The 26,157-nt window shown below is 37.9% G+C and overlaps 1 protein-coding gene across 1 annotated transcript in view; it reads left to right on the top strand.

The window, feature by feature from the left end:
• Nucleotides 1-2,241: 2,241 nt before the first annotated feature.
• The window catches only part of MIB1 (MIB E3 ubiquitin protein ligase 1), a 119,434-nt gene continuing 95,518 nt past the window's right edge, over nucleotides 2,242-26,157 (top strand). The window contains exons 1-3 of the mRNA XM_037031804.1: nucleotides 2,242-3,266; nucleotides 22,150-22,321; nucleotides 24,501-24,630. Of these exons, the coding sequence (XP_036887699.1) occupies nucleotides 3,038-3,266; nucleotides 22,150-22,321; nucleotides 24,501-24,630 (531 nt within the window). The 5' untranslated portion in view covers nucleotides 2,242-3,037. The remainder of the gene's footprint in view (nucleotides 3,267-22,149; nucleotides 22,322-24,500; nucleotides 24,631-26,157) is intronic.

Below are 26,157 nucleotides of genomic sequence, written 5' to 3' on the forward strand. Positions count from 1 at the left end.
CAAAAGAAGGACAACAACAAATTTAAAACACCCCCCCACCCCACCCCGAGAACTGCCAGAAAATAAAACTGTAGGGAAGTCCAACAACCAAGGAGTTAAAGAAGAAACACTCATGCAGACAGGCAGGAGGGGCAGAGATGGGCAGCCAGGGTGGAGAGGACATGCAGCAAGGAGCACACCAGGCATGCAAAGCAGCAGCTGGTGGACCAGGCAGTTTCACATTTGTAGGAGGAGCTGGGAGGAACAATAACTTGGGAGCAAGACAGACCACACAACCCAAGGTTACAGTGCAGGAAACTAAAGCCTCAAAATCTCTAGCTGTAAAAACCTATGGGGGTTGCAGAGGTGGGAGAAACTCCCAACCTCACACTAGTTTGTTGGAGAGACCCAGAGGGTCCTAGAACGTACACAAACCCACCCACCTGGGAATCAGCATCAGAAGGGCTCAATTTGCTTTTGGGTAGAGGGGGAAGTGACTGAAAGTGGGGCAAGAGCCCAGCAAGTGGCACTGTTCCCTCTCTGACCTTTCCCCTCATACAGTGCCACAACACAACAATGTGGGTTGCCCCACCCTGGAGAATACCTAAGGCTCTGCCCCTCACTACGTGATAGGTACACCGAAACAAAGAAATGTGGCCCAAATGAGAGAACAGATCAAAACTCCAGAAAAGCAACTAAGTGACAGGACATAGCCAACATATCAGATGCAGAGTTCAAAAACACTAGAAATCATGATGCTCACAAAAATGGTTGAGTATGGTTGCAAAATAGAAGTACAGGCTATGCAAAGTGAAATAAAGAAAAATATACAGGGAACCAACAGTGAAGGGAAAGAAACTGGGACTCAAATCAACGATTTGGACCAGAAGGAAGAAATAAACATTCCATCAGAACAGAATGAAGAAACAACAATTCAAAAAAAAAAAAGAGAGAGAGGCTTAGGGCCCTCCGAGACAACGTTAAACATTCCAACATCCAAATCATAGGGGTGCCAGAAGGAGAAGAGTAAGAACAAGACATTGAGAACTTATTTCAACAAATAATGGAGAACTTCCCCAATCTGTCAAAGGAAATAGACTTCCAGGAAGTCTAGGAAGCTCAGAGAGTCCCAAAGAAGTTGAACCCAAGGAAGTACACACACCAAGGCATGTCATAATTATATTACTCAAGATGAAAGAGGAGGGAATCTTAGAAGAAGCAAGAGAAAAGAAGACTATTGGCTGATTTCTCAAAAGAAATCTTGCAAGCAAGAAGGGGCTGGAAAGTAGTAGTCCAAGTCATGAAAGGCAAGGACCTGAACCCAAGATTACCCTATCCAGCAAAGCTATCATTTAGAATGGAAGGGCAGACAAAGTGCTTCCCAGATAAGATCAAGTTAAAGTAGTTCATCATCACCAAGCCCTGACATGAAATGTTAAAGGGATATTATCTAAGAAAAAGATCAAAACTACGAACAGTAAAATAACGACAAACTCACAACTATCAACAACTGAATGGAAAAAGCAAAAACAAACTAAGCAAACAACTAGAACAGGAACAGAATCAGAGAAATGGAGATCACATGGAGAGTTATTAGGGAGGAGAGGGATGGTGGAGAATGGGGGAAAAGGTACAGGGAGGAAGACGCATAATTGGTAGTTACAAAATAGACAGGAGGAGGTTAAGAATAGTACGGGAAATGGAAAAGCCAAAGAATTTATATATACGACCCATGGGCATAAACTAAGTGGGGGAACGCTGGTGGAGGGTTCCAGGGGATAAAGGTGAGAACAAATGGGACAACTGTAACAGTATAATCAATAAAATACACTTAAAAATTTACACATACAAAGTACAGGTTGCCTTTAGTCTGTGCTATAAACTGCCCTCTTCCCGGTCCCATTAAAAAGGCTAAAACAACACGTAACCCCGAATTCACACAGTACACCCAGGTACACCAGAACTCTAGAACTCAATGAAAGACTGGCCTCATCATACTTGCCCAGTTTCTGCAGCCCAGGTAGCATCCCTACCCTTTCTTCCTCTAGCCCCACCTCCAGGCCCCCCAGCTAGAGTTCCGCGCCCCCAACCTTTCTTCACAGATAATGAGGTGCGGGGCACTGAGGGTTAGCAATGGCAGGGAGCCGCCCCTCCACCTCGCCAGGCTGAAGCTGGGCGTTTACCCTCAACTATTTTTTTAAATTTAATTTTTTTAAAATGGGCTCCCGCGCATGCGCATTCATACTGGGCTCTGGGCTGCCGCTTAGGGGTTGATTTTTCTCTTTTCTCTCCTTGCTGGCGCGACTCTCCAAAACCCTTCCTAGCCCACTGTTTTTCAGGATCCCTCCTAGTCACTCCGAAAAGGTGCGGCTCAGGCCTTGGGTGGGTCAGTGTCCGGATGTAGAGCCGCTCTCGCCCGTAGGGGACTCTGTGGCGGGGCGGAGCGCGGCGGCAGCGTGCGTGGGGGGCTGAGAGAAGGGAGCTCCTGGGCCCAGGCGCTCGCCGGACGCCGGGAAGTACCATTGCTGCCCACGGGGGTGGAGGCAGCCCTGGCCCCCGGGCGCACACCCCAGAGCGAGAGGCCGGGGGAGAAAAAGGGCCGGCAGTTAAACTTGCGCCCGGCCGCTCTCGACGCAGCCCCCCGGAGTAGCCTCCTTCGGCTCCCCGCGCTCCCCGCCGGGGGAGAGCGTGGTCTCCCGGCTGCAGTCGCTGTAGCCCGGGTAGGGGAGCGCGGAGGAAGCGGAGGAGTCTCCGCCCACGGCCCCCTCCCCTAGGTCCGCCCGCCGCCGCCGCGGCCTGTGAGTCGCTGTGGTTAGGACTCCAGAGCGAGAAGGGGGCGCGGCGGCGGCGGCGGCCAAGGCTAGGGAACGGCTGTAGGCTCGGCGGGGACCGCACCGCCGTCCCCGTGAGTTATTCCCACGTACCCCGGGGCTCGCTGCCGCCCCCGCCGGCGCCAAGAGTCCAGCCCGGGCCCAACTGCCTCACGGGCCCCCCGGCGGCGGCGGCGGCGGCGGCGGCGGCAGCAGCTGCAGCGGCGGAGCCCACTGCTCGGGCCCCGATGAGTAACTCCCGGAATAACCGGGTGATGGTGGAAGGAGTCGGGGCCCGGGTAGTCCGTGGCCCGGACTGGAAGTGGGGGAAGCAGGACGGCGGCGAGGGCCATGTGGGTACTGTCCGGAGCTTCGAGAGCCCCGAGGAGGTAGTAGTGGTGTGGGACAACGGCACCGCCGCCAACTACCGCTGCTCCGGGGCCTACGACCTGCGCATCCTGGACAGCGCGCCCACGGGTAAGCTGCTGCCACCTGGCCCGGGGCCTGCAAGCTTGTGGGAGGGCGGAGGCTGGGTGGGCGGCGGGCCTGGGAGAAGGCCTTGGTAGAACGCCTCTCCGGCAGCGCCGGGCAGGAGTGAGCGGAAAGGGAAAGAGCCAAAGGGAATTTTAGGTTCAATACCTAATAAACATAAACTTGCAGGAAAGAGCTTCTATTCCCTGCCGCCCATCACCAAGGGAATAATGCTCAGCTCCATCACCAGGATGCTTTCAAGCCTGGAAGGCACAAAGCACTGGGAAGACAACAGACGGTTCCCCTCCTCCTTCTCTAGGGAAGGGATCTGAAGAGGTCTGTCCAATAAGACATTGAAATTAATCAAGACTCCAAGTGGTAACTGTCCGAAGAGAGGCTTGCTTTGCCATCTGGTGTTTAGTTGACCGGTTACAATTGCTGAAGGGCCCTTGGTACCTCAGATTGTTTTGAGATGTCTGTCTCACCCTCTTCCCCCAAGACTTGGGGTCACTGGCCCAGATTGGAAGAGACTGAGTGATAACTAAGTGCAATGTGTGATCCTGGGCCAGAAAAAAGACGTTAATGGGACAGCTGGTGAAATATCAGTAAGGTCTGCAGATTAGTTAATAATGTATTACTGTTATTTTTCTGGTTTCAATAATCCTACTTTATTATAAGATGTTAATACATGAAGGATATTGCTGCAAGGCCTAAGGAACTGTTTTTATTAGTTTTGTAATTTTTTGTAAGCCTGAAATTATTTCAGAAAAAAGGTTTAATTTTTTAAACTATTATGTAAATATCAAGCACTTACTAAATCTTCAATATAATATAATGTAATATAATGCCAATGGATATCTCTTATTAACTATTTTGAAGGGAAAAAAACCCATAGAAAGTAGTATTGTAGTCTTGGTGCAAAACCAGAACATGAGTTGTGATTTGTTCCAGCATTTCGTGAGAAGTCTAGCGGCTCTTCATTTAGGAATGATTTTATGATGTTTAGTAAAAGAATCTGTTGAACAAGATGAATTGCTATACCCCAAAATTAAATAATATGTGGAATAATCTTATAAATTAAACTAACATCTTAAAACAATTACCTCTGAAAAACACGTGCTTTATGTAAGATAATGAAACTATAGGACGGATATACGCCATACTACACAACACTAGTATCCCTTTAACAAATCTCTGTAGTACAGGATTTGTTACACATTACCTTTACCCTAGAAAGATATTTCAATTTTCCTATAAACCTACAATTAGTGATCCCAAGATGCATCCAACTTTTTGAGTTGTGGTCAAACTTTAACTTGAGCTAGCATGATTAAAAGCTTAAGAATGTACAGAAACAGTGTTTGCCTTATACAGGTATGCCTTGTACAGTGTTGCCAGGAGTGTAAATTGGTAAAATGTCTTTGGAGGGCAATTATTATCTATTAAAATATTAAATATGTGTATCCTTAGATGCCATTCCACTTCAGATATACTCAGCACAAATGCATAACGATACACATACAAGGATTTTTTTCACTGCATCTTTGTAAATAAGAAGACCTGAAGCAATATAAATGCCCATCAAAAAAGTACTGGTTAAATAAAAAACTGCATCCAGTCACTGGGATACTCTGCAGCTATGAAAGAATAAGGTGCTGACATGGAATAATCACCAACACATATTACTAAGTTACAAAACAAAAGTGTAGAAGACAATATTGTGTATTGCCATTTGTGCTTTGAAAGAGGAGCAGATTTGCAGTATATTAATATATATACTTGCAGTGAATAAGGCATTGTGTAAGAATACACAAGAAACTTTTCACAATAGCTGCCCCTTTTTGTACTGTTGAAATCTTTTCTTTTGGTCCTGCACGTACATCTTTTTCAGTGTTTAAAAAGCCAGCTAGAAACACAATTTTAGGAATTATCTACTCAAAAACTCAGTTGACTTGTATTCGTATCCCTGTTTATTGCTGCTAACAATAATTATGTTCCTGCTTCAGGATTTTAGGCTTTGTCAGAAGTAGCTTATTTGTACATTCTAAAAATAATCAAATTTTATCTCTCCTGTGTGCCCCACCTGGGACCCAACCTGCAACCCAAGCAGGTGCCCTGACCAGGAGTCAAAATAACGACCTTTTGCTTTGCAGGATGATGCGCAAGCAACATGGGTCAGGACTACTGAATATAGTATTAAGGATAAATGAGTTTTATGAATTTTATTAAAATAAATTAGAACTTTTTGTGAGAGCAAACCTTTACTTCATCATATTATATAAAAATTCTAGAATCAATAACAAACAGATCCCTGAAATTTTATGAATCAAAGACACTGACTCATTGCTGCGTTAATGGATAAATGTCTGATAAAACCTTACATGTGAAATGAGATGTTAACAAAAATATATCAGGTGTTCCCTATACTTATCTTCCATTTGGAAAAAATATTTAACATGAAATGATTCAACGGCTTAGACTATTTTCCCCTCTATTGGTATAATGATATAAAATAAAACAGTTTAGATGAAAAATTCCCCTGGATCCAATCCAGGATCACACATTGCATTTAGTTGTCATTCAGTCTCTTCCAATCTGGGCCAGTTACTCAGTTTTTCTTTGTCTTTCATGCCCTTGATCTTAACCAGTAATTGTATAGACTGTCTCTTAAATTGGGTTTTCTAATGGTTTCTCATGATTAAATTCAGATTTTGCATTTTAGGTATGAATACCATTGACTGATGTTTTGCACTAAGAAGTGCATTATATCAGCAGGTATGGGCTACCTATACGTTTCATTTGAATGTTTTAACTTGACTAAATCACCAGTATTTTCTCACTATTGCAATGCCAACATGAAAAAGGACAAATATAATCTTCTTATTGTATTGAAATAACTTTTGACCTCTTGAAGCCCCTGAAAGGGACTTGGGTACTACCCTAGGAGTTCAAGAACCACACTTTGAAAATCACTGCCCTAGACAGAATCTCTCATTGAGCATAAAGAGGCTTGTATGAGAACATTCACAGTAATATTTTTATGTAAAAGCAGAAAATTGGAAAAAAACTTGAAGGAGCATCAATAGAAGAATGGATAGACAAACTGAATTTATACAGCGAAGTTCTGTACAGAGAGAAAATTAATGTTAAGTAAATAAAGCAAGAAAATAAAGTTTCTTGAGAAAGAGAGCCTGTGGTATGTTAAAGTGCAAAACGATGTTGTTTATTGTGTAGAGCAAGGTTGCTTGGCTTTGGCACTATTGCTGTGTTGGACTGATTAGATAATTCTTTGTAGTAGGGTGCCATTCTGTGCAGCGGGCCAGTTTCCCTGGCCTCTACCCACTAGTTGTAGTCATGATAGTCCCAAATATTTTCGGACATTACCAAATATCTCATGGGGAGCAAAACTGCCCCTGATCCTCATTGGTTTAGGAATATGATTGAGACTTGCTGGTTTAGGAATATGTATGTGTGTGGTAAAAGTATACCAAAAAAGTAAAAATAAGGGCTAAATTCCAGGAAGTGGATATCTGTATGTTGATGGCAGTGGGGTGCAGTTAATGGTAGTACTTCAGGGGCTGTAACTATTTCGGGAATGTTTTATGTCTTAAACTCGGTGGTGGGCTCATAGGTGTTTGTTATATTTTTATGCCTTTTTTGTGCTTGATGTATTTTATAATTAATTTTTAAAAGTCTTGTGATGTTTACCACATGGACATCTGAGATTGTCTTTGATTATTCATTCTTTCTTCCCTATTTATATGCACATGTGAACATAAAATTTATTACAGTATGTTTGAAAATTAAGAAATGGTTAACCTTTAAAATAAAATATTGTGACACTTTTCTGAGAGTTGAAGATTCAAGAGTTGTTGAGTCATTGTGAATCTTTCTTATATTATTGCATATTGGAGACTGTTAGGGTTGTATGTGGGGTCTGTAATATTTTTGGCAAATAAGCTTTATGGTGTAGGATAGTCAAACTTTGAGAAGAAGAATATAGTGTGTATTTGAATTATATAACTTCTATCTTGTATCCAAATGTATTTGCTAATTTGTAGTAAGCAAGAAGATGGTACAAATATATGTTACTGAGTTAGTTTGGAGTTAACTGTGGGAAGTCTGTAATAAAGTATAAGTAATAGAGTATGGTCAACCTTTTATCATTTAGGTACTGATTTTATAGAATTTAGGGAGAAATGTGTTTTTACTTAATGGTGGTTTTGTGGTCACTTGACTACGGTATTGTTACCAGAAAAAGAGTGGAGAAGATGAATTTGGGTTTCCTATTAAGGGTCTTTCTACCCTTGTGGGTATGCATAACAAAAAGTTAAGGGTATAGATGATTAGCTTTATTCAGAAACTGCCTGATGTTGTTGGTCCAGGCAGTTTTAGGGGCAGTTCTTTGTACTTTTCTTCCATACCTAGCAAAGAGTGCTTTTTTGGGTGCTTCTAACAAACTCCTCTGGTGTTAGTAACACGTTATCAACAGTTCCACTCTAGGTATAGTCCCAAGAGAAATGAAAACATGCCCCCACAAAAACCTGTATACAAATGTTTACAGCAGCTTTATTTGTAACAGCCAAAAAGTGGAAGCAGCCCTAATGTACACCAGTCGATGAATGGATAAAAAAATGTTTCAGTACTTGGTGCTTGCTGGGGGCTTGTCACACTTGCTAGAACTTTAAAAAAAATTGGCACTATTGAGTATTTTTTCTTCTTTGATACTCTTTTAAAAAGATTTTATTTATTTTATTTTTAGAGAGGGGAAGGGAGGGAGATGGAGAGGTAGAGAAACATCAATGTGTGATTGCCTCTCTCAAGCCTCCTAGTAGGGACCTGGCCCTCAACCCAGGCGTGTACCCTAACTGGGAATTGAACTGGCAACCTTTTGGTTCACAGGACCATTTATAGTATGGCACAGAAGTGATCACCATTTGTACTACTTTTCCTGAAGGAAAATTGATAAGGAAATTTAAATAATTTATGCTAATATGGGGTATGGTTATTTGATTAATGTAACACTATTGTTAGACATTGTTTTTCTGTGTGTGTGTATGTGTGTGTGTGTGTGTGTGTGTGTCTGATATGCAGCAGGTATTCTATTCTATATAATTGCCTTAAGCCTCCTGTATGAAAACATCATTCCTGTGAAAGAGAGCTTATGCTGTCAAAACAAGTAATTGAACTGCACATGAAGCTGTCAGATTCTCCAGCGGTTCAGCCTTTGCTATTATGGTATTGTGTTTTTACCTTACTCAGGGTTCTTAATCTTTTACATTTTTGTTGTTCCTAACAGCAGCTAAAGTGCCAGTCATCCTACACCTTTGAAGCCATGCTGTGCCCTTGGCACTGTCATATGTACAAAACTATCAGATCTTACCCAGTATTCAAATTACTGAAAAATTACCTTGTTTATACATCTTTTGTTTTATGAGAAAATTAGTCTGTTAGTATTTATGTTTGTATGTGTGGTTTGTGAGGGATTCCATAGATAATTTTATTTGGTGTGGTAGAAAATTTTCCTTTATGTGGCTTTTTCCTTTATCAAATGAATGGATTAGATCTATTTAATTATAAATTTTTCTCTAGTTATGGACTGTGAGGCTGGGCTAGGACTTAGCACACAATATTTCTCCTTTGCCAGCTGAATCTTGGCTTTGTCAACCGTAGGGGACACTAGAGGAGACAGGAAGGCTGCAGGGGAAGAAGGGACTTGCTCTTTCTGGTTTTGCTTGCTCTTCCTGTTGGTATCATCTCACCCAGCAGGGTTTCAGTATCAGTATTTGATTCCAAATTGCATATTTTCAGAAACAGCCTTGATATGCCCATGTCTCAATGACCCCAGCACCGACCAGTCACAACCACTCTGAAGGTCTGGGATCCTGCCCTCTTGGACCCCTTCTTTAAGCCTCTTACCATTCAATAATTCCTTTTTTAAAATTTCTTTTCCCCATTTCTAGAGGCATTGGATTGGTATGGTATCTGTTTCCTGATGGTCGCTAATACAATATGTTTACCAAATCTTGATCTTATTTTTCTGTCCTATTTACCAGTTAAGTAAAAATTGTTATTGAAATTCAGCTGGGAATTTTTCATCTTTTTTGATGCTCATTGTTTCTTAGAAATGAATCATTTCTACAAAATGAAATGTTTTGAATCAGTGAATTCAAAATCCACTGAATTTAAAATGAAGTAAAAAATCATTTTTTAAGGATGCAGATATGAGTTTATTAGTGGTACATGACATTTCAGTGTTAAAGGCCATATAATGATAGAAACCATATAATGAAAGACCATATAATGATCTCTGAATATCAGTTCACATTGTTTACTCTGGTTTCTTTTGGACAGCATTTATTTTCCCATTTATTGTCAGACATCATCTTTACCTGGAAGGGAGAGATTAAAGGAGTATAATTTTTTTAAAAAACAAACTTTAAGAAGCATACCACTAAACAACTACTTTTCATCTCAGAAAAGGTATGCAGTTTTAGAAAACATTATTTGTTAAAAATATATGGAACGTATAATTTTGACTCTTAGGTACTGTGTCTCAAGAGACTCAACAATGTGTTCTTTTTGTATCATTAGGATATACTACACAAATATGGTTAACTGGACACCAAAAAACTGTAGCATGTCTTCATGTCAGAGGTGAACAGCAATATTAGGCCCTCATTCTCTCAAACTCCCACTCACCATGAGTACACCTTGTTCTCCATATATGACATGTCATTTTTTTTTAGTGACCCATTGAGGGTGCTAGTGCTGACTAATTTATAGAAGTAAAACCTAATTTCCTTGTTAGGAAAAAATGTGAATATAAGAATAAAAGTTTTAATGCAGGTTCACAACCCTTAATTAGCTATAGAGTTCAGGATAGAGTTTATAAATTTTGGATTTTAGAACCATAATATGGTATGTTTGCCACACATTACTTAACACCCACTTTGAGGTACACAGCAGCACTTTGCTGTCAGATACTGTACATTAATATTTCTACTGTGAAGCATATGAATAATTATACTAAGGCAATAAAGACTACATACTGTATATAGCGTCTTGTTCCGTCAGATCAGGGTTTACGTAGGTAAGTTTGCTGCTGATTTATTAAAAATCTTGAGTTTTGCATTTTGAAATTACAGATAGGAGGTTGTGGATTTATATTTTCTCTTGCATTTCAAAGGATCATCATCTGTGTCTCCTGAAACCATTACTCTAAGTCAGTGATTTTCAGCCTTTTTAATCTCACGGTATATGTAAACTAATCACTAAAATCCTGTGGCACACCAAAACATCCATTTTTTGCATATCTGACAGACAAAAGGTGTAATTTTGATTCCTTCATACCAGACAGTTTGTGTTGGCTGTTGTTATTTTTTAAAAAAACATCTTTTAAAAAAGATTTTATTTATTTATCTTCAGAGGGGAAGGGAAGGAGAGAGGGAGAGAAATATCAATGTATGGTTGCCTCTGGTGAGTCCCCTGCTGGGAACTGTCCTGCAACCCAGGCATGTGCCCTGACTGGGAATTGAACTGCAATCCTTGGGTTTGCAGGCCCACGCTCAGTCCACTGAGCTACACCAGCCAGGGCATAACCTTTTTTTTTTTAATAAGATTTTATTTATTTTTAGAGAGAGGGGAAGGGAAGGAAAAGAGAGAGAAAGAAACATAATGTGTGGTTGCCTCTCACACGGCCCTCACTGGGGGCCTGGTCTGCAACCCAGGCCTGTGCCCTGACTGGAAATTGAACTGGTGACCCTTTGGTTTGCACTCTGTGCTCAAACCACTGTGCTACACAAGCCAGGGCTGTTGTCATTTTTTAAAAATTTGACAAAATAAGGGAAAAGAAGTCAGTGCCCCTGACTAAGTAGTCAGGTGTTGCATGTTTTAAAAATTCTTGCTGCACATTGGTTGAAAATTGCTGTTCTGTGTCACCAAGCAGGAACTTCTGCATTTTAAATACTGGTAGGAAAAGGTTTTTTAAAAAAGAATATTCCTCCTCATTCTTTTAAACTGATTTCTTTACTCACATACTTTCATATGTCCTCACACCATTAGCTTGCCTCTTTTACCATCACATCTGGATTATAGCGATTAAAGCATCTCATATGGAACTAGAAACACAGCAATTTTTATCTTTGTAGCTCTCTGTAGAGTAAATAGGTTTTCGTACAATAGTCTGATACCTAAGTTATCTTTAAAACTTTGTTTCTGGAGAAAAATGTGTTCTGAGTTCTAAACAACTGGCTTATAAATAAACTTGTACAATGCATCTGAGATAAGATGGGGTTTAAATTAGCAGAGGAGGTAATGTAACACAACAGATAGATATTCATTTTTGGCTTTGGAATACTTTTTAAAGCCCATTTACTTTAGTTAGAATTAGTGTTTATGTTCTCTAAGCACACCCGTGAGTATTTGATTTTCCTTCAGGGGTGGGTTTATCCTCTTGGCAAAAATTTTGTTCCTAAAAAAGCAAGAAATGGGGCCCTGGCCGGGTGGTCCGTTTGGTTGGAACATCATGCTGTATATCAAAAAAATGTTGCGGTTTCGATTCCTGGTCAGGGCATATACCTAGGTTGTCGGTTTGACCCCATTAGGGGGCCTACTTGAGGCAACCACTTGACGTTTCTCACATTCTCTCTCTCCTCCTCACTCTCTAAAATCAATAAACATATCCTCATGCAAAAATTAAAAAAATAAGAAATGGGGTGGAAACTTAAAAAAATCATTATTGAATTTTGGGAGTTTTGAAGGGCTAGTCATAATAAACCATAAAAGCTTGGGGTGGTAATATTTTACATTATGGTGTCTTGCTCACCCCTTTCCCCTAGTCTCTTTTTTTAAAAAATATTTATTTGTCTTTAGAGGGGAAGGGAAGGAGAGGATAGAAATATCAATGTATGGTTGCTTCTCCTGAGTCCCCTGCTGGGAACTGGCTTGTAACCTAGGCATGTGCCCTGACTGGGAATCGAACCGTGATCGTGTGGTTCACAGGCCCGCGCTCAATCTGCTGAGCTACACCAGCCAGGGCTTTCCCTAGTCTCTTTTTATGGCATAGTGGGTAACGCAGGCTTTTAACAGAGGAAGCAAGGCATTTATTCATTCTAGATTTTATCAAGTGTGTCTGTCAACTAGGGCAGTGGACTAACATTTCCTAAGCTCCAGTCATGTGTCAGGCACTATGCTAAGTGTTATACATGCTTACTTCATTTAATCCTCCTAAAAATGTTACTTGATAGCTTTCATTTTACTGATAATTAAACAGGCCATCTTAAATGAACTAACTTCTTCAAGATTTACAAGTAGTAAGCTGATGATGGGGATGCAAATCCAGATTTGTCAGTCTTTTTTTTCTTCTTGTCCACTTTATAACATTATTCTCTTTGAGCCTTAATTCTTCACCTGTAAAATGAAGTTGGAGTAGGTCAAGGTACACAGACAGGTATTTTGCTTCTGAAGTGAAATAATGAATTTTTACCAGTAACAGGCAAAAAAATTAAAGTGGATAAAATTCTTAATTTTGTTTGGCCTCATTTTCTGCATCTATATAACAAGTGCTAAAAATAACAAATATATTAATAAAATTGCCAGTTGTATACCCAGTTTGACAACTTGTTTCTTTTATTTGTTCTGTATGGGGTCATGTTTATAATATTTTGCAAGTTTATAATAGAGTAGCAGAGGCTACAAAAATAGATGAGAGAATAACTTGTCCAACAGAAAAGATATGATGGAATTGTAGATTTTGGGGTGAGATGCCTTCAAAGTCATTTTCTTTTTTAAGAATATTTTATTGTTGTTCAAGTACAGTTGTCTGCATTTTCCTCCCACCACTCCCCAGCCATCCCCACCTCCCTCCCTTGATTCCACCCCCCTTGGTTTTGTCCATGTGTCCTTTATAGTTGTGCCTGAAAACCCTTCCCTCCTTTTCCCCCCGTTATCCTCTCACATCTCCCCTCTGGTTATTGTCAGATTGTTCTCAAAGTCATTTTCTTAGTACATAACAAGAGTTGGTTGGAAGTAGATGGTGTTTCATTCTAAAGGATCTTTTCAGTTTTTAAAATGTATCTCTTCAAGATTTATTTGAAGACTAGTAATAGGATTTAATAGCACATATTTTGAATCCAGTATGTTGTGTGGAGGACATAAGCCTTAGATATGTGATTATTTTTCAGGTAGGATCAAAATTAGGTAGAAAAAATTCCTGGCTGAGTGTAAGAGGCCAAATTCCTGAACAGTGTAAGAGGCCAGGCTTTGTAATCAGACACAACTGGGTTTGAATTTGAGCCTGCCACTTACTTATGTTATATGGCTTTAGGCCATATAATGTTACTTATTTGAGCCTAATTTCCTCATCTATAAATGGGAATAATAATGCCTACCTTTTAATGTCTTGGTACTAACAAATAGTGGCTAGTATTATTAATAACAATAATTGTGTTTTCTTTAACTTAGTATTTCTCAGGAATGTGGAATGTAGAATAAACCAACTGGTAGGTAGGTCACCAAGGCCTCGCCCATATCAGGAATTTCAGGGAAAATAAGATGGTACTCAAGTTGGTTAATCCTCTTTTAATCTCTAAACATCTTGTCACATTGATAATGGGGTTAAAGTCTAATGAATCTATAAATCAGAAATAGGAGGATGGGATGGGAGTAATAGACAGAAAACTGTACTTGAAAAATAATTAAATAAATTTTAAAAAAGAATATAAAAAAAAGAAATAGGATTTCTTGGTTGGTTGAATGACATCAACAGTTATGTCACCATAGGTAATTACATCTAAATCCTGGTTAATAACTTATAAATTATTTTTTAATGTTAGGTGAAATCTCTTAATTAGGGCAAAACTTTAGAGAATTAACTAGACATTGTATTAGTCTATTAGGGGTGCTTGCTTTTATTCAAAAATTAAAATATTTATTACATAATATTTACATATCCAATTATATTACTGGCAAACCCATTTAGAAGCAAAGCATTGTTAATACATTTGAGACACTTTACTACTTCTCAATTTCATTCCCTTCTTTCCTTTCCTGAGGTAACCACTATCTAGAAATTAGTTATTCTTGTAGGTTTGCTTACATTATACTGATTTATTTGCAACATTTTGTATTGTATGCTTAAAAAAAGTTCAGCCTTACAATTGAAGAATTCATCTAATGTTGAATTGTGTGGCTGTCGAATGTTCACTTTAGGTATTCCACTGTATACAGGTTTCCACTCTTGTCAATGACTGACTGATTATATTTTACTTTTGCTGTTATTATACAAAGTGATAATTGAGATATTCATGTTCCATGTTGAAGTGCTTCATGTAGTGGACTGCTTGTAGTGAGGACATTAGTTTTCTCTTTGAACCATCTTTTCTGTCTAGAAATACAACATTTCACTTGCATAGATCAGTGCTTTGCTCATTTGAACTGTTTTCATAGGCTCTTTTAACTTGTGGTTATTGATCTTGACTGGCATGTTTTACTGTTCTCATAAAATTTTCCAACAAAGAGACCTGAGCTACGTAAATTCAGGAATTTTCCAAGTTCCTGAATTTAGGCGAGAGGCCATTAAAACAGCAGATGGTCATTTGAGTAGTAGTGGAATGAATGAAAAGCTACCATTAGGTGGTTCATTTAACAGTGGCAGATGTCTTCATAAAGCTTCACAAAGGGAAAGGGTATTAACTGTTGAGGGTAACATGGTATTCTGTAGGAAGGAGAAAAAGCATTAATAGATTTAGTTAGAAAATTAAGTTTTATGAAATGAAAATTTTAAGAAATAACTCTTGCCAGGGCAAAGGAGATTTAGACTGGGAGGACGTGGTTTTAAATGAGAGTAAATTGGGTGGATGCAGTAAGGGGAAACAAAAAAGCTACCAGTGTGAGAGATCAGTTAAATTTTAGCCTTGCGACTACAAGGTCCCTCTCCTGTTTAATGTTTTCTTTAAACATAAATTAAATTGAATAAAATCCAGTTAATTACATTCTCCTTAAAAATTCTGTAGTGCTCATTTTGGTAGTGGAAGGGGTTGCTTTGTTTACTTTTTCCAGTTCTCAGCATTAGTCTGTTTCACAGCTGTTCAGTAAGTTTGTTGGCATCTGAACTGTGGGAACCAAGAAGGGATTTGGATGTGCCTTTGTGTGCATAAATGGTTTTCCTGAAGTATTCTTTAAAACCATGAATTGTAGAAGGGCCCCCCTTTTAAAAACCAGCTATCATTGTGTGTTTAAATGGTTTCTTTTAAAGAAAGCCTGTACTTAGATTATGAGCTCATGAATGTTATCATTGTACTTCGAGGAAAATGAACAGAGATAAAAATATGTAAATAGCTGAAAATTAGACTTTTTCTCTTTTTGATCATTTGGGGAGGTTGGAATACATTTTTCCTATGCTTCTTACCCACTAAATCATTTGAAGAGCTGCACAGGTAGTTTAGAATAAAGTGTAAATGCATAGGGATACTGGTTGTTTAGTGCATTTTACTTTTTGTAATGACACAGAAGACCTATTTTAGACCTTGTTCAGAAACTTAACCATTGTGGAGACATTTACTTTATGCTATTTAATATTATGTTTTTGGTCAAGGTGCTTTCCTGTAGTAAGACAGATTAAACTCTAACTTCGGGTATGTAGCAATGAGAAGTGTGCTTAAATAAGGCATGTATGAACATTTTCTTTTCATACACGTGGAATAATTCAGTAGTGTAAGGGTTAAAAGAAACAAAAACTTCAAAATAGCAGTTATATATACCTCTGCTAAAGTAACAATTTGAAAGTTGGTTTCTACAAATGTTTGCTTAGAGTCCTTCATGTTTTGCTTGTTGTTAGCTTTTATTTTAATTATATGCTCATATTACATATTAAATTCCCCTAGTCACCAAGCTGCTTCCTAGAATTAATACACATACTCAGTGTAGAAAACTTGGAAAACTACCAAGGGTAATCCCATCAGCACATTTTGAGAATTATTTTTTCTGTTTTTTTGTGTGCATGGATAATATGTATTATGTAATTTACTTACCAAAATATCATACTATAATTCTTTCAGAGTACTTTATAAAATAATAATATCATTTATGATGTCAGTAACATTTGTTCTACATGGCTTAATAATTGAATTTCCCTTTATGAATTACCATAGATTACATATAAATAACCCTATATTTTTGACATCAGATATGTTAAATTTTTGTTACTATTTACTACAAATAATTTACTATTTTGGGTGTACCTTTTAAAAATTTTGAAGGCAGGGTCAAGGTTTTTTAAGGTATTTGAAATATTTTTGCACATACTCTCTATAGAGGTTGTATCAATTTTATTTTTACCTTTCAGCAGTATCTGAGTGGCTCTCGACACCATCTTCACATGTACCGACATGATAATTTTAATCTGTGCCAATTTGAGAGAATAAAATTGATGCTGTTGTTTTGTGTTTTCTAAAATTATGAAATTAATAATATGATTATAATTAAATTAAACAATTCAAAAGTATATAGAACAAAAGGTGAAACTGCCCTCTTTCCCCCCATCTGTGCACTCCCAGTCACTGTCACCAGTTTTGGAGTGGGCTTTCATATTTACTCTACTTAACACACATGTATATGTGTGCTCACATGGGCATGCCTCTATGTGACTTGTAGGTTTCATGTCATTCTTAGACAAACTACTCAAAATTGTAAAATGTACTGTTCATCTTTTTTTCTAGCACTTTTATGGTTTTCTTCTTTCATGTTCTTTAATTCATCTTTATTTTTAGTATATATTTAAGGAATTATAATTTAATGAAGATTGCAGATTAAAAAGCTTTGTTTCAGTCACAAAAGGTTGTATAGCAAATTATCCCTAAACTTAGTGCAGTGAAACAATTTATATGCTCATGGCTTTTACAGGTCAGGGATTTGGATGTGGCTTAGTGGGGAATGGCTTGTTTCTTTTCTGCTCCATGAGGTCTAGGACCTTAGCTGGAAGTGTCAAGAGTAGAGGGGCTAGCAGCACCAGGCTTTTTAGGGCATCTCTTATACCTCTTTGTGGCCACTCCATGTGGTATCTTCTCTATGACAAAATTCCTAAGGTATGCAGCACATAAAACCTGAGATAAGGAGAAAGATGGACAAGTGGCACTTACGTTGTCTTTTATGACCCAGTCTCAGAAGTCGTATAGCGTCACTTTCATCACCACCTGCTGACCATGGCAGTTGCAGATGTCTACTCAGGTCCGGTGTGGGTGTGGGAGGGGTGATAGACCTGTCTCTCCATGGTCACATGTCATTGCCACATTGTTAGAAGAGAACATGGAATGGGTATAGATTGGTGTAGCCCTCTTTGGAAAGTATAATCTGCCACACCTTTCTTGTATTTTATTTAATTTTTTAAAGATTTTATTTATTTATTTTCAGGGATGGGCCACAGGGGGAGAAAAAGAGGGAGAGTTGCTTACCTCTCCCACATCCCCAGCTGGGGACCTGGTCTGCAACCCAGGCATGTTCCCTGACTGGGGATCAAACCAGTGACCTTGGGTTCACAGGCCAGCTCTCAGTCCACTGAGCTACACCAGCCGAGGCTCCTCCATTTTAAAAATAGTCAGTTTTCTAGGAATGTAACTGGGGTAAATTGCATGTATAAAGTAGGAATGTACCTGTATTTCAGTATTAAAATTTGCATTTTTAAAAACTTATACTGTGGCCCTGGCTGGATACTGAGCTGGTTAGAGTGTCATCCCAATATCTCTCCAAGGTTGTAGGTCGATCCCCTGTCAGGGCACATAAGAGAATCAACCAATGAATATAGATAAGTGGAACAACAAATTGATGTTTCGCTCTGTCCCTCTCTCCCCCTCTGTCCCCTCTGTCCCCTCTGTCCCCTTTGTCCCTCTCTCCCCTTCCTCTCTCTGAAATCAACTAAAAAACCCATTGTGATTCTTGCCATTTCTCATTAATTGCAGTTTTATGAAAATGTATAATTCAGCTTAATACCCCTGCATCAGACAAATACAGTTCTTTATTTATTTATTTATTTATTAAAGATTTTTAAAATGTATTTATTTATCTTTAGAGGGGAAGGAGAGAGGGAGAGAAACATCAATGTATGGTTGCCTTTTGTGCATTCCCTGCTGGTAGTTGGCCTGCAAGGAACCAGCTTGCAACCCAGGCATGTGCCCTGACTGGGAATCGAACTGCGATTGTCTGGTTCGCAGGCCCGCGCTCAATCCACTGAGCTATGCCAGCCAGGGGCAAATACAGTTCTTTAAAAACCTTTATCTGTTGATAACGTTTTAGAATTTATGTTAAAAATATTTTTGTGAGCTAGAATAATTTTGTAACTTTGTAAACTTCTGTTATTCGTGTTGGGATATAATAATTGTAGGAGTAATTACAGATTTTTTCATATTGATTTAACACAAGATATAGCAAATTCTTAGCAACCCAAGGGATGATTAGGCAGTTTATGGATCATGTTACTTTAAACAAAATTTTATGTGATAAAAAAGCATTCTCTTTGTATTCAATTTATATACCTAATAAGGAAGAATAGATGAAAGTTGCATTGAGCCTTTTGATTTATATTCTGAAAGGCTGAAGCATGTAAATACTAGGGAATGCTGGTAGCTTTGAGTTGTTTAGCTATAAATCTGGGATTTTTAATTTAAGTGTGCATTCTGTTTAGAGTATTTCTTTTGGGCCTATGACTGATGATAATTTTCATGATTGATGTAATCAGACTTACATTAACCACAGGATAGAATCCATCATTATCAACAATGAGAAGTGGTGGGTGACCTGCTGATATGTAGGACTATCTTGCATGGCAGGTAATGTCCACTGTTGCAGTTCTGGAGTGAAACCAGTTAAAGGAACTGAGAAGACAGGTGTAGCCTCAGGGAAGCTATTATAAGCTTTGGGTAAAAACCTGAGACTGAAGATGCGATGAGAGAGGGGCCATAGAGATCAGGTGGGTAATTTGCTAAAAGTGGGGATAATCCACACATGAATAATTGAATATTCTGTCTATGTAATCTCTGGGAAATAGAGAAATTAATTAAGTTCTTTGATTATAAGTATTGCTGAATTTTCCTGGAACATATGATGATTTTGATCACTAAATTATTTAAATAGATGAATAGTACATTTAATAAATCTATGTTAAGATGAAATTAAGTGCAGTATAATTCTTTATACATTAAGTTCAGCATAGTCCTTATATTTTGCTTTAAAGCCTTTCGAAGTATATTTACCTGTATTATGACGTTAGCTTCACAGTGTCCTTTTCTGTATTGTGTTTGTTTGTGCTGCCGTAACAAACTACCATAGACTTGTGGTTTAAACAACAAGAATTTCTCACAGTTGGAAGTTCAAGACCAAAGCCACATTGGTTTCCTGGCTTGCAGATAGCTGCCTTCTTGTGTGTCCTCATATGGTAAATAGAGAGAAACCTGGTCTCTTTTTTTTTCTTCTTGTAAGGAGACTAATTCCATCATGGGGCTTATCCTCATTACCTCATTTACCTCTCAGTTTTGGGAAAACACATTCAGTCCCAGAGTAGGTTAAGCTGATATTAAACATTAGCTAGCTAGTAAGCTATATAACTAGTCTTAATCACATACTCTTGTTTTTATCATTTAATGCAACAATTTAAATATACAGGTCAGAAATTATTTTATCTTGTTATTTCTCATCATGACTCTAAAATTTATCTTTAAATCTCTGACTATATTTCGTATTCCTGCCGAACAAATACAGCTTCTCCTTGTTCAATGAGTAGATTCTTTGCTTTTCTGAGATTTCTTCTTTCTTCCTTTGAAAGGTCTACTCATCTACCATTTCTGTAAAACTTTTCTTGTTCTTTTCTTCATTTAGTGTCTTAGATGCATTTCTGTCAGAGGCCTGAACTTGCATTTTTGAATTAGCATGTGCTTATTTAATTTTTATTTTTTTCTGTGCCTCCCTTTCTGTTTTAAAGAGAACTGTCTGTTTTAAATATCTCTAACATAGCTATTTGTGTTCTCTTGAATGATTTAATTAATACTTATTTTTGTTATCTTCAATACCTCTTGTGTTATAATCCAGAGCCACTAAGTCCTAAATCTCTCTTGACTCTATTTTTTCCACTTGTATTCATACTGTTATCACGCTGACTTAAACTACCATTATCTCACCTGGACCACTGTATAAACTTATGACTTGATTCCCTTTCTCCAGCCACTTGTACTTTTTCCTTTCTCTTCTCTGTACTACAGCAAAAATGGTATTTGAAAGCAACAGAGGGCCTGGCTACAGTAGCAGTAAGGAAAGAATTACTGAATGAATCAGAAGTTACTGATGTCTTCCATCTTCTTTGTAGCTACAGTCAAGCATTTGTGTGGAGGAGGCTGCAGGAGGATTGCACACAAAACTTTTTGATTTATGTTATCATGCTCTTTTGAAGTTCACTGGGCATCCCAACTTTTTCCTAGTGTTCATTCCTCCCCATCCCCTCTTTAATTCTTAACCACCTCGCTCACAGATTTATTCTTATGTTTGGCTCTTTGTGTAGAATCTGGTTACCTTACTTGTTGGAATTCTAAATCTAGATATAGAAAATGAATTATATAGAGTTTTTCTTATGAGGAAGTAGTGATAGTGCATTAGTTTTTGTACTATAGTCCTTGCATATGCAACATATTACTTGATTTCTAGAATATCCTTTTCCTTTAAAGAATGTATTGCTTCTTCCAGAGGAAACTGAGGTTTGGGGAACTAAAACAACTTCTTTATTTATGGAAAATTTCTAAACTTATAAAAAATATAATGAACCTCCATATTACCTGTTACCCAGCTTCAACATGAGTAATCCCCTCCCAATTATTTTGAAAGAAATACTATTTTTATATATAAATACTTGAGTTAAAAAAACTTTTTTGAGGGTCCAAAGATAGCTATTGATAGAACCGGAACTGGAATTCAGGAGCGTGTCACTGCTGTACAGACAACACAGCTCTTCCTCATAGTTCCGAATCAGAGTGGACCACGTGCTTCCGTTAAAGCATGTGTTTGTGAATAGTGATGCTGACATTCACTAACTATGCGTTATTTTAAAAAAGTCTCTTTGATTTATCAAACAAGTGATCTTAGTGTAATAATAGAATAATAAGTGAACATTATCCCCAGTCCTATTACTCTAAAATGTCAGTTATTTTTATTACTTTATAGTGGTATCTTTTACAGTTCTAATGTCTGTCTCCTTCATGCATGTGAGCATTTTCTAGTGAAGGTTATATTACCAAGGACTTACCTTATTTTCTTTTTCTAGAGTTTATTATTACTTATTCCCTAAAAAAAACCAACAACACAACAAACTCAACTGTAGTATATTGTTACCCTTTTAACTGGGAAGCTTATTTGCTAATCATTTTCTGAATTTACTGTTTTTGGGGACAAAGTTAATACCTAGAGAAAAATTCTTAATTGATAGTTTGTTTCTATGATATCTTGAAGATAAAATTGTCTTTTCTTTTGGAATAACTATTTACCTGGATGATAAGCTTAAATTCCTCAAAAGATTCCTGAGTTTTAAAGTTTGAAACATTTCCTTGTAGGGAAAGGATTCTTCTTTCTTTCTCTGGACTAACCCTGAGTTCGTTTTGTGGATGAGAACAAGGGAAGTGGTCCTGAGAAATATCTTTACTAAGGAAAAAAAGAAGGGATAGAAACTATTTAGTCTATAATTTGGGCTGATTAAAAAAAATTTGTATGTTATCTTGAAACTATATTTGGTGCATTTGAAATATTTCAGACTTTATTGAAATACTTTGTAAAATGCTTTGTTCTTATTTTCTCCTTAAGGAATAATCAAGCAAATAATACCTGTAATTAATGTAAGCACGTATCCTTGTTTTAATAGGCATTAAGCATGATGGAACCATGTGTGATACCTGCCGCCAGCAACCAATCATTGGCATTCGATGGAAGTGTGCAGAGTGTACAAATTATGATTTGTGCACAGTTTGTTATCATGGAGATAAACATCACTTAAGGCATCGCTTCTATAGAATTACTACACCAGGAAGTGAGCGGTATGGGAAACAATTTTTTCTTCAGTTGCAATTTCTTGTTTATATTAAAATTCTATACTGTTTAGCTTTAAAAATAGGTTTAGAAAAACTTCTGACAGCTAGCTTAGTCAGGAGGTAGCAGATAACAGGCTAGATGGGGACCAGGCTTGCCTCTGTGAAGATGAAGCTGTATTTTTCCAAGATAATCTAGGCAATTTTTTTCTCTCGTATAGAGACCTGACACTACTCAATATTTGGAAATGCAAGGTTCTTCTTGCCATGTCTTCTATTCTGTTAATTGCTACCACTAGGGCCCATTGATTGAATCAAAAAGCATTTATTAAGACTTTGAGGCAGCTACTATGCATGTGTAAATTTGAAGATAAACACAGTATTCTTAGAGAGTTTACAAGTTAAGGGATTATGTGATCAACAGTGGTCATCATGTGATGTTTTATACCCTATGTAGAAATATTTATTAAGTGTCTTAGAAGTAAGAGAGGAGTCTTAATTGTGAATGGGTGTAGTTTCTGGTAATTTATTCTTTTCATATAGATATGAAAATTCATAGAAGCAAGAATCTAGCCAGTCATAGGGAGGTAGCAAAAGTAATAGAAAGATGGATTTTGGTATCATGGTGTTCCAGTTTAAATAATGGTTCTGTCATTTATTAACTAAGTAATTTGAAACAAGTTACTTATTTTTGTCTTTTGTTTATAATTTTTAAAATTAGAGTATAGTAAATTCTAAAAATGAATAGAATAATAAGATGAAAGTAGAAAAACAAAAAAAACAACAAATTGCTCTGGCTGGTGTAGCTCAGTGGGTTGACCGCGGGCCCGCTAACCACACGATCATGGTTCGATTTCCAGTCAGGGCACATGCCTGGGTTGCAGGCCGGTTCCCTGCAGGCCAACTCCCAGCAGGGGACTCACGAGAGGCAACCATACATTGATATTTCTCTCCTTCTCTCCTTCCCTTCCCCTCTAAAGAAAAATAAAATATTAAAAAAAACAACAACAAATCTTCTTTATTTTATGAATGAGACGAATGTAGAAGGATAAGAGATAGATGACCTTGAAGAATCCAGCTGGTCCAGATAATGAGTTTCAAGTTCACAGTCTTTAGTAGGTATGGAATACATTGGAGACAGTTTAATGTAGGCCAACTTCAGTGCACAGATGTATTTTACTTGGTACATACCATGCTCCAAAATTTTCAACAATTGTTAGCCTTTTGAAATCAGATGGTTTTATACAAAAACTAAGTGTATGACTTCTTGGAACATACATACACACATACCTATACCCAGAAGACAACCCTGGGCCTCCATTTGTTAATATCAAAGTTGGCTGAAGCACAGGAGAACCTGTACCCTGTAGACAAATAATGTGTTTGAGTTCACCAAAATCCCGACCACTCCCTGTTGTCTTCCTGAATAAGCCTGAGATCAACTGCCACTTGACATTTGTCATGTCTATGATGCTGTTTTTCTTAGGCCCTCATTTATATTACTTGCCTAATGGTTGTAATTGATTTGAGTTTGCCATCTCTAAAATAGTGAAGAGTTTAGTGATACTCAGAACTAGTTAGTTGGATTCATATACGGATTCCATTACTATTTAACATTTGTGACCTTGGGCAAGTTACTTAACTCTTTGAGACTCAGTTTTTTTCTTTGTAAAATAGAAATATACCCTCCTCTTAAGGAGTGCAACAAACTTTATACTTCTGTAAGTACTTTTATGTATAGCAAAAGCTCAGTAAATATTAGCTGTTTTTATTATTGTATTGTTTTAAAGATTTTATTTCTTTTTAGAGAGAAGGAAAGGGAAGGAGAAAGGGAGAAAAACATCAATTTGTAGTTTCCTCTCATGTGCACCCCACGGTGGGAAGCCTGGCCCTACAACCCAGGCATGTGCTCTGACTGGGAATTGAACTGGCCACCCTTTGGTTCTCAGGCCAGCACTCAATCCACTGAGCCATGCCAGCCAGGGCACCTGTTTTTATTATTTCAACTACTGCGGTCATCATCATTACCTGTGGATTGTATTCCTGTATCATATTGTAATGATGTAAACCACAACAAAGAAAAACCTTTCATATTTTCAAAATAACCTTTCACATAGTATTGTTTTAAAAAGGAAATTACTATCACCTATTTTTCTATAAATTTGAAAGCAAGTAATTTTATTTTTAGGGTTCTGTTGGAGTCTCGTCGAAAATCTAAGAAGATTACAGCGAGAGGGATCTTTGCAGGTGCCCGAGTGGTACGAGGAGTAGACTGGCAATGGGAAGATCAAGACGGAGGAAATGGACGTAGGGGAAAGGTAAACATTTTTAAAAATATTTTATTTATTTCTTTTTAGAGAGAGGGGAAGGGAGGAGGGAGCAAGAGAGGGAGAGAAAGGTTGATGTACAAGAGATACAGCAATTGGTTGCCTTTCACATGTCCTCAGCTGAGGACCTGGCCTGCAACCCAGGCATGTCCCCTGATTGGGAATCAAACTGGCAACCCTTTGGTTTGCAGGCTGGTGCTCGATCCACTGAGCCACACCAGTCAGGGCTATCTCTTGTTGCATAGCTTTTAGTTTAAAGTGTATTTTGTCTGGTGTAAGTTTTGCTACTTTAGTTTTTGTGTATTTGTTTCCATTTCCATAAAGTATCTTTTTCCATTCCTTTGTTTTTAGTCTTTTTGTGTGTGTTTCGACCTGAAGTTATTTAGTCTCTTGTAGACAGTGTATGTAAGGGTCTTGTTTTATAATCCATTCAGCCACTGTATGTCCTTTGATTGGAACATTTAATCTATTTGCATCTAAAGTAATTGTTGATAGAGATATACTTATTTTGTTATCTATATTTTAGACCATTTTTTCCTTTTGTAAAGAAAGACCCTTTAACATTTTTGTAGTATTGGTTTGGTGGTGATAAACTCCTGTAACATTTTCTTGTGTGGGAAGTTATTTTTCTGTCCTTTGATTCTAAATGATAAGTTTGCTGGATAGAGTGATCTTGGTCATAGTCCTTGATTTTTATCACTTTGGATATTTCTTGCCAGTCCCCTCTGGCCTGTAAACTTTCTGTTGAGAAATCAGCTGACATTCTTATGGAATCTCCCTTGTAGGGAACTAACTGCTTTTCTCTTGCTGCTTTTAAGATTCTCTCTTTGTATTTAACCTTTTGCATTTTAATTATGATGTCCCTTGGTGTGGGTCTCTTTCAGTTCATCTTGCTTGAGACTCTCTACTTCCTTCACTAGGTTAAGGGAGTTTTCTGTCATTTTTTAAACTAGGTTTTCAATTTCTTGCTTGCTCTCTTCTTTTTCTGGCACCCCCCTGGTGCAAATGTTGGTACGCTCGAACTTGTCCCAGAGGCTACTGACACTATTCTCATTATTTTGGGTTCTTTTTGTGTGTGTGTGCTATTCTGATAGGCTGCTTTTTGCTTCTTGGCATCATGTACTGTATTTTTGATTTCCTGTAAATTATTTTTCAATTCACTTAATGTATTCTTCATTTTTGACTGGTTCTTTTTATGGTTTCTAGTTTCATTTTTGTGTTTTATATCTCTATGTAGAAGTTCTCACTCATTTCATCTATTCTTCCTCTAAGTTCACTGATTCACTGAGCATCTTTAACAAGCAATGTTTTGTACTCTGCAGCTAGTGGATTGGTTGTCTCCATTTTGTTTAGTTCCTTATCTAGAGTTTTTTCCTGTTCTTTCATCTGGGACGTGTTTCTTTGTCCCCTCATTTTGTCAGCCTCTCTGTGTTTCTTTCTATATAGTAGGTAGAGCTGTTATGTCTCCAGGGCTTGGTAGAGTGATATTACATACTGGTGTCTCTGTAGGGTCCAGTG

Source organism: Sturnira hondurensis, unplaced genomic scaffold, assembly GCF_014824575.4.
Source record: "Sturnira hondurensis isolate 20B ecotype Veracruz unplaced genomic scaffold, ASM1482457v3 Scaffold0001872, whole genome shotgun sequence".
NCBI lineage: Eukaryota > Metazoa > Chordata > Mammalia > Chiroptera > Phyllostomidae > Sturnira > Sturnira hondurensis.